General features: G+C 40.1%; 2 protein-coding genes across 2 annotated transcripts in view; both read left to right on the plus strand.

The window, feature by feature from the left end:
- ocstamp (osteoclast stimulatory transmembrane protein) overlaps positions 1 to 2,255 on the plus strand; it is a 3,532-nt gene extending 1,277 nt beyond the window's left edge. The window contains exons 2-3 of the mRNA XM_034877479.1: positions 550 to 1,549; positions 1,639 to 2,255. Coding sequence (XP_034733370.1) covers positions 550 to 1,549; positions 1,639 to 1,986 — 1,348 coding nt within the window. The 3' untranslated portion in view covers positions 1,987 to 2,255. The remainder of the gene's footprint in view (positions 1 to 549; positions 1,550 to 1,638) is intronic.
- Positions 2,256 to 4,669: 2,414 nt separating this feature from the next.
- On the plus strand, positions 4,670 to 9,046 carry LOC117948307 (thyrotropin-releasing hormone receptor). The gene is made up of 3 exons (XM_034877894.1): positions 4,670 to 4,844; positions 5,532 to 6,363; positions 7,483 to 9,046. Exons 2-3 carry the CDS (start codon positions 5,590 to 5,592, stop codon positions 7,876 to 7,878), a joined length of 1,170 nt encoding a protein of 389 aa, XP_034733785.1. The 5' UTR covers positions 4,670 to 4,844; positions 5,532 to 5,589; the 3' UTR covers positions 7,879 to 9,046.
- The last annotated feature ends 494 nt before the right edge of the window (positions 9,047 to 9,540 follow it).

A 9,540-nucleotide genomic window follows, 5' to 3' on the forward strand; every position in this document is an offset into this window, starting at 1 on the left:
TATGTTAAAATACAGGGGGCATAAGTATACACCCCCCTATGTTAAAATACAGGGGCCATAAGTATACACCCCCCTATGGTATCACATACCCTTCACCAAACATAGAGATTGGCATGGTGTTATTTTAGTAAGCTTGATAGCTGGTTTGATTTGCATTGAGAGATAATCTTATAGAAAGTCCCCAATGCCTATCTCTATATATGGTGAAGGGTATGGGATGATGTGGGGGGGGGGGGGGGGTTATTCCAAAGGCCAAGGGAATTTTATTTATTTACAGCATTTTATTCACTCACAAAGAAAATTGGTGTCCTTCAAAGGTTGGATTTTCCTAACTTTTTTGAGTTAAGGCATTAAGAGCAATTACCAAAAGATGTTTTTGTATTGCTCTTTTTAATCAACTTTAGCATGGGGGGGTAAACTTATTCAAGGTACTGTACATTTAATGGATGTAAGAAAGGTTTTAATTTATGACTTAATTTATCTGACTCTCTGCAGCAAAGCAAATATTTCCAACCTCAGTTTTGTTCAGGTTGTGTTTTCTCTCCACAGGGACAGAACAGGATCCTGCAGACAGGTTTTGAAATGTTACCTGCTGTGGCTGTGGAGTGTTTACTCTGCACCTGCACCTGTTGGCAGAGACGTCCTGACTCTACTGTCTCTCTGTGTCACACTCGCCCTCATCACTGGCGGCCTGCTTCATCACTGGCTGTCATCGAGTCTGAAATACAACCGTGAAGCGTCCATTCAGACGGCCTCCATCTACAGTGTGGCCATTTTTCTGGTCTCGTTCCTGTGTCACCCTCTGCGCTGTGTGCTGACCATGACTCTGCCGACAGTCTGCACCAAACAGGGACGCAAGCTCCTCATCACAGCCTCCGTCATGATCCTAGTTTTGAACGTCATTCCTAATATTTCAGTCAACGTAGGAGCGGTCGCTCGCCTCCTGAAGTGCACCGCCGAGTGTTTCACAAAGACTTTATTAAACTCATCTGAACCTTTGAACAAAGCAAAGAGAGACCTTGTTGAGGAAACCATCAAAGTGAAAAGGGAAGACTTGAGCATTGTCACCAACTTGAGGAAGTTGGATCACTTCACACATGTTGATGTGTCAGAAGTCAAGAGCAGGTTCACTAAGATGATTGCACAGATGGAGGTCAACTTCTCGCATGCGAGGGGCCTGCTGAAAGATTACAAACTGCTGTCCAACCGGATCCTTGCCGCCATTTTTGTGGTTTTACTGATCTTTGAATCTGCTCGCTACTTAAAAAATTATCTGACAACAGTTCAGTTTGACAACAGGTACATCTCCAACGAGCTTCAGCGAAAAGTGCCTCATGCTGCAAAAAATAAAACTTGTCCCACAATCTGCAACATAACAAGTCAGGAATGTACCTCCTGTTTCATATCACTGGTTGTGGTAACATTATATTTCATTGCAATAACTTTATTGGTAGCTTTGGATCATGTTGTGTATCATATAGTTCAGGCGATTGTGCCATGGTTACTGGACTTTCCACCGACATCTGCCAGCATAAGTGTCAATTATAAGGTAAGACATTACTGCAGTTCCTTTTGTTCTACCTAGAGTATTTACCTCCTCACTTTTAAGGTTTTGCTCTTTTTTTAATCTCCTGCCAGGTTCAGTGGTTCCCCCCCGCCTTTTGCATCATCCCACAATCCTGTGTCACACGGGAGCTCACCAACTTCCACCGGGTTTACAAGTGGACTTTCAACCCCGGGCCATCGCTCTGTGATGTGACAACTTCAGCTCCGAACCTGGGGGTCACACTCCTGCTGGGATGTCTCTGGCTGATGAGCTACTCGCTGGTGTTCCTCGAGGTTTACGCCAGACGGCTGCGCAGGAAAATAGCTGCATCCTTTTTCAAAGAGCAGGAGGAGAGGAGAATACTTCATTTGATGAAGAAAGTACAAGAGAAGCAGAGCAGAAAAGAGCAAAAAGAGACTGTTCATGTTGATGTTAGGTGAATGGTTCCAGGACAATGTCTGTTAAAGGTTTCTAAAGATGGTTTTGTCCATGCTAGCTGCTTGGCTCTAGGGTTGGCAACGTAGGGGTGTTGGTCCACCACTTCAGGCTGATCTCAGGAACTATTTGTACTTCAAAAAGTAATGCACTGTAATTCATATGTATTCCACATATTTATTAGTGTAAACCCCACAATTGATGTTTACTGTGAGACAGCCCCATCTACTGCCTGTAGTCATTATAACCAAAACACTTAGTGTGGGACTGTGTATCGTAGGGAGATTCGATGTGCATACACATATACTGTATATGAGGTAGAGGTGGTGGATTGGTCCCAAAACACTGGACTCTAACCTGAGAAATGAATGTTTAATTACTAGAAGTACTACTTGAGGGGACCAGGGTTTTAACCCAAACAAAATACTTATTTCTAATCTTAACCAGTTTTGATGATATCCTTAAGGGTGACCCGCTGTCATAATTTCAACGATAGATACAAAAGATATCATAGAAATTGTACGTGGAAACATATTCGTATAAAAATCAAATTGTTATTAATCGAATTGTTATAACTAATAATAATCTTGCGCCATCAAAATTGAATTATCCAATACTCCACGACTGAATATCTGCAGATTTAATGACATTCCAGCTTCAGTTGTACTTTGTGTTAATTGTTAATCAGCATTATAGGATGTCCATGATCAAGATTCTGAGCATGCTACCATGCCGCCGTTAGCATTTACCTCAAAGCACTGTCTTCTTAACTACAGTAGGCTACAGTTTTTAAATGTTAGTAACACATCATTTTCCACTCTTATGATAAGAGTTTTGATTTTGCAACACATTAACTGAAGATAGAGCATCCTGTGTAACAGCATATTTTCCTGTGCAGGCGTGTCCCCACTCATCGTGTCTTCTTAGGCGCTCACACTTAAACCTGATGTGGTTTTACAGACGCACCACCACATCTGCTAACTTTGCATCCAAGAGTGTGTGTGCCTGCGTGGCAACAGGTTGTTTTTTTCACACAAATGCCACAGAGCTCATGTTTTAGTGTATATTTGTGTACTGTGTGGGCAGTGTTGTTTTACACGGTGTGGTTCAGTATGAACCTGGCTTCTTTTTTTTTACACCCTTGAGTCCCACTAGATGTCACCATGGTGCTTTGGATAAATGAGGATAGAGGATAATACAGTACCTCGTGTCAGAAAAGGAACAGCAATAGATTGGATCTTACAATGTTTTGAATATTTTATTGACCTAGGTGATTTTTATAGATGAAATGAATCTGTTTCATGTGCACATCCAATAATTCACCCGCCTATTTTAATCAGTATGGCCTTACTAAAAAAAAAAAAGAAAAAAAAAAAAAAATCACTTACTCTGCAGGTCCTTTGCATTTTATCAGCACGCTTCTGCTTAAAACTCCCATGAGCCTTCGGGAGTTTATTTTAAGACACCATCCCGGAATAATAATAGAATACCTCCTTATCATCTAGTCTATTTTTTATTCTAACTTTTTGTCCAATCATGATTGTCTCAAAATGCATCAAACTGTGTAAAGATGATGAAATGATAAATGATTCATGTATTTAGTGCTTACTATGTGTGTCACCACTCTGGGCTAAAAGTCTAAATCAAACGTTGCTCTTAACATCCCATTTTTATTCTCTTTAAGTGGCTTTAAGGGTGAAAATCTACTTTTTTTACACTATCTGACAGTATCACATGGGACATGTTTGTTCCAGCTCTTCATTGAAGATTCTCTACATTAAGTTAAATATTAAGACTCAAATATTCGAGATATTTTACATCTTACAACCTAAAATGTAACCTGGCATGTTTTGATACCTTTCTCAACTAGAGCTAAAAATAAATGTCTGTGGGTTTATCAAGCAATATTTGTTCATTGGTTCCGACTTCTTAGCATGCCGCAGTTCAATCAAACAATTACCTGGAAAGAATCTGCTCTGCACGATTATGCCTTCTTTTTCTGGGAAGCTGTTATCTATTCATTAGAGGACACCTGGTGGACTGAGTGCTTTGCAACTTGCTACAACTACTTGAAATGATGGAATTGCAAACGTCTGACGTGTCGTGCATTAGCATTCACACCGACTGTCTTGTCCACCGAAAGAGGTTTAAAGAGTGGTTTGTTCGAATCTATTTCCATGGCTCTGAGGAGGATTTTCTGGGTCGGTTTTGATGTGTCTTGATGTTTTCAGCTATTGGAAGCAGGTTTGAAACAGCATCAGCATCTACCACACAGTGCCAGGGGCTGTGAAAGCATTCCTAAATGTGCCTCAAAGGAATAGCAAAAATCTTCCTGTTTTATTTTTGAATTCTACATTCCTGGATCAATGCAAAACCAGAGTACCCAAAGATGTAAATTTGGCCTTTCCCAGAAGATGTGTTAACTAAATTATTTCTGCTATAGAAAAAAAAAAAGGTCTACTTCCTAATCAGTGCCGTTCAAACTCAATGGCCGATCACTGCAGTGGATGATGTGTTAAATTACAGGCTACCTCCTCTGTTCTTTAGATAATTATAGGGTTTGGGGCCACAGCCATGGCCTCAATGGTAGACACGACATTTCCAGCTTGGATGGGGAGGTGAAATTGATTTTTAAGTTGGTGACTGTACAAGGCAGTGTGTTGCAGTGTGGATGAAATGGTGTGTGATGGCAAAGAGAGGGAGGGGTGCACTGGGAAAAAAAGGAGGGAGAGTAAGAGAGAGCTAGGGAGACATATGTGGACTACTAGAGCGCCTCTGGTGAAAGACTGAGCATTCGTTTGTGTTTCTTGGTTGATTGCACCTGCTAGCACGCGAGAGTGAGAGCAGCCTTTTGCAACTGATGGTAAGCTGCCCATTTTCCTCTTTTAAAAATATTTGTATACTCTTCTACACTTTTATATTGTTAACCCGCATCAACTCTAAATGTTTAACAATTCGTTTCTGCGTTATTTCCTTGGATACGGGAATATAAAGAGGGAGGGTTATGTATTTTTTTCTAAGAGGATGGTCAGCCTTTTCTGGCTTTCTTCATTCGTTTAAAAAAAAAGGGATCAAACAACATCATGGCTTTAGTGTGGGCTTAACCTTTCCCTTCACAGTCAACTGGCTAATAGGAATATGTCCAGTTTTAGATACACAGGATACACATCTTTATGGATGTTAGTGATTAACAGAAAGTTAAATAATGTTGACGTGTATTAAGATTTAAGTTTAACCTTTTACTTATATCTCTTTATTTTAAACTAGATTTGCTGAACTTTACATAATTTGGTGATGTTTGCTGATTCCTGTAATTTTATTAATACTGTAGCCTATATTAAACCTGCAAGGACAGATTTTTTTTGCCATTTGGGGGCAGTGGAAACAAGGCATTAACATATCCACTTTTGACCAACACCAGTTTTGATTGATATTTTCTGGATTACACACAAACAAACATATCTGTTTTTGCAAATGAACCCTCTCCCAGTCCCCCACTACCATTTTCTTACAGTCCCCATGTATTGTTTCTCTCACGTTTCTGCTTTAGGCTTCTTGTTTTGTGCCTTTGGAGTTCAACTGAGTTGTGGCCGCAGGACTGAAACACAATGGAGAACAACACCACCGTCTTTCGGGAGGTCACTGGAGTAAATCTGACAGAAATACCTCTGAACACTCTTGAAGTGCAGGCCATTACAATATTTTTGACAATGCTCATCTGTGTAGTAGGGATTGCTGGGAACATCATGGTGGTGCTGGTTGTGCTGCGCACCAAACACATGGTGACTCCGACTAACTGCTACCTCGTCAGTCTGGCAGTCGCGGACCTCATAGTGCTCCTGGCTGCAGGGCTGCCTAACATCTCTGATGTTGTGGCCTTCTGGATTTATGGATACACAGGATGCTTGTGTATCACTTATCTTCAGTACCTGGGCATCAACGTGTCGTCCTGCTCCATCACGGCCTTCACCATCGAACGATACATCGCGATTTGTCACTCCATAAAGGCTCAATTCATATGCACCGTGTCCCGGGCCAAGAGGATCATAGCTGCCGTCTGGGTCTTCACCTCGGTCTACTGCATCATGTGGTTCTTCTTAGTGGACACGGAAGAAACCGTCTACACCAACGGCGTGGTGGTCACTTGTGGTTACCGTGTCTCCAGGAGCTTGTACATGCCGATCTATTTCTTGGACTTCACTTTGTTCTATGTGATCCCCCTTGTTGTTGCCATGGTGCTGTACGGGCTCATCGCCAGGATTCTGTTCATGAGCCCCCTGCCCTCGCATTTGAACGACAGAGCCGGAGGAAGCTCGGTTCACCAGGGTCACTTCAACACCACTAACAAGGCCAACAAGGGTGCGGTCTCTGCAAGGAAACAGGTACAGCAACGGCACATTATAGAGCGGGGGACTTCTTTTAGACCAGAGATCCCTTAGCTCAAAGAGACCAAGTAGGAACCCATTATAGCATATATTGTAAACAATTGAGTTGCATATAACTGTGCCGAATGGACCGAAACAAAAATAATGATTTAGACATCACGTTTTAACCTAAAATATACATATGGAAGGCATAGTGAATCTTTAGCATATCTGTATAGCTGCCATAGTGGCCACCTTAACTATAGTAAGCCTATCTTCAATATATACAGTACCTTTTTCACAAATAGGTCAATCTATCTTTGCTATTATTATTTTGGATGCATATCAATGCATATTTTCAGACACGTTTAAAATTTTGAAGAAAAAAACCTTCTATTTTAAAGATAATTTGGCGGCCCTCCGAGGACCCCCTAGAGATCCCCTGTTGGAGATTTCTAGTATAGAATAAAAGAAAAAATATAGAGTAAAAAACAATCCGCCTTTATTAGAAAATGATACAATCCAATGAATAATTTCTGATTAAGAAATCTCTTTTTAGCCTAACTTAAAATATATAATTTAAGTTCAGTATTTTCCAAAATTTGATTGTTCCCTTAAAGTTATAATTTCTTATCTTGGTCAAAATTGAAATATCTCAACAAATATTGCATAGTTTGGAGATGTATATTGTTTTCAGAGGATGAATCCAACTGACCTTGGTAAACCCCTGATTTTTCATCTAGGCCACCATGAGGATGACATTTGTGTTTTGTATCTTCACACAACTATTTCTCTCACTAAAGATGTATTCAAACAAGTGCAACACTTTTTGTGTCTTTCAGAAGAAAGTGACTGAAAGTTATCCCCATATTGAAACAATTACTGCACCTCCATCCTCTCAATGAAGGCCTCCTTTTTTACACAACCCTCATATGTGGTCTCTCAGAAAAGAGCTATAGACCCTTCCACTGCAGCATGGTTGAATGCATACAAACTTTAGCATTTAGAATTGACATCAAGTCACACAGCATGCCTGTGATTATAGTTATAACTCTTCCTCACTATTGCCCCATAATTACAATACTTTTGTTCCTTGTTTCCTTGCATATCTGTTTCTCTTTCTCTCTGCATCAACAGATAACAAAGATGCTGGCTGTGGTGGTCGTCCTCTTCGCCTTGCTTTGGATGCCTTACCGAACTCTGGTGGTGGTCAACTCCTTTATCGACCCGCCTTACCAAAACACCTGGTTCCTGCTCTTCTGTCGCATGTGCATCTACATCAACAGCGCCGTCAACCCCATCATTTACAACCTCATGTCTCAGAAGTTTCGCGTCGCATTCAAGAAGCTCTGCAAGTGCAACCGGCGACACAAGGAGAAGGCGGCGGAGTTCAACGTGCCAATGTATTACAGCGTGATAAAGGATTCTTCACATGAGAGCAATGAGCTGGTCACGGAGCTGGAGGAAGTGATTCAAACCAACAGGAGGCTCAACCAAACGGAAGACGACGCAAGCACTCTCAGCATTTCTTAATAATTACTTTGATGATTTTGTTGGCTCAATCATGATGAGGGCATTATTTGTGTTTTAAGATTGCTGTCAGTTCCACCTGTTTATCTACTGACGCTGAGATCTGTAGAAATTTTTACTTTTTGCAGTGACACAGGTTGAGTTTGTGGTGTAGTAAGCTAGTTGTGGTACTTTTGCATCAGTATTGTATATTGCATCTGTGTTGTAAACACAGTATGTGATAGCAGGATTTTGTGTATTTTACACTACTTAGTGGGACAAAATGTGCTTTGCCATTGCTATAGCACATAAATGACTCACTATTTTAATGCACATAAAAATAGAATGACCAGGAAATATGGAGATTGTATGTGATGAGTTAGACATTTTTGTACATATTTTGAAATCCAGACTTTCTGTTAACTAGCTTTGACTAGTACCAGTACTTGTTACGTATGTGCAACACTCACCTATAAAATTATTAGCATAATGTTTCACTTGATAACCATTGCACTTGTCCTTTTCATTGTGACACTCTCTGGCTGGAGTGTACTCAGATAGCTTTGGCAGCACTTATGAACACAGTCCAGATTTTTCCTTCTTTTTTTTTTTAAACCCTACTTATTAACAGTACAGACAACAACGACGAGAGAGAGAAAGAACTGTGCTGTATGTTTCTGTATTTGGCCCTGAATGCATCACATCCAACCTGTACCTACCCAACTATCTTGATATTTAATCCAAAATGTTACTGAACGTCATCTGCAGACGTCCACCTAGCAAGCTGTTATCAGCACTTTGGTGGAAAAACCTCGTTAACTATTGTATAGATTTTCATGACATCTTGGACTAATATTCTTTGTTCCCAGATGATGACAGGCTTTGGTGATCTGATTTTTTCTCCACAACCACCATGAGGTCGACATTTGTGGTTTGGACTAATGTTGTATTGATAACTGTATTGGCTGGTATTAACATTAGTTCAGACATTCATGTTTCTCTCAGGATGAATTAGTAAATGTAAGGATGGTAACATGCTAAACTTATATGTTGAACATGGTAAACTTTATATCTGCTAAACATCAGCATTGTGAACATAGTAAGCATTTTTGTAAAGCTTTGCTTAGTCTTATTTATTCATTAATTAATTCATAAGCATCATGTTGTACCAAACTGAAGCATTAGGTAAAGGGTTTTTAATTATAGTATGTGGTTAGTATAGTACAATACTGTACAATACAGTATTATTATTGTACAATACTGTACAATACAATGTAGGTTAGTATTGTACAATACTGTACAATACTAACCCAATCTAACATGCTTCTATAGACAGCTGTAGGCTGAGCTTTATTTGTGTAGCACATTTCAGCAACAGGGCAATTCAAAGTGCTTTACACAAAATAAGTTAAACAGATAAAAACACAAGTGTCCTCAAAACAAAATTCATAAAACAGATAAAACACAATTGTAAACTTGAGACTACCTTCAGACTAATTGGTCAATGTTAGTGCTCCCTTTCGTGATCACCGGCAGTGTCACTACCCTTCACGACTCTGTTTTTAGAGACGTTACCTTTCGTCTCCTTGGAGTCTTCTTCACACTAATCAAGCCAATATAGTGCTGCCTTTCGTGTCTATTTCCAACACTACACATTCACACTTTTTCTTTAAAGTGCTACACTTT

The sequence above is a fragment of the Etheostoma cragini genome, chromosome 7 (assembly GCF_013103735.1).
Source record: "Etheostoma cragini isolate CJK2018 chromosome 7, CSU_Ecrag_1.0, whole genome shotgun sequence".
Lineage (NCBI taxonomy): Eukaryota > Metazoa > Chordata > Actinopteri > Perciformes > Percidae > Etheostoma > Etheostoma cragini.

Coding starts and splice junctions, on each gene's coding strand:
- LOC117948307 (XM_034877894.1), top strand. CDS start 5,590: ATGGAGAACAACACCACCGTCTTTCGGGAGGTCACTGGAGTAAATCTG. Junction 6,364..7,482: donor CGGTCTCTGCAAGGAAACAG/GTACAGCAACGG, acceptor CTGCATCAACAG/ATAACAAAGATGCTGGCTGT.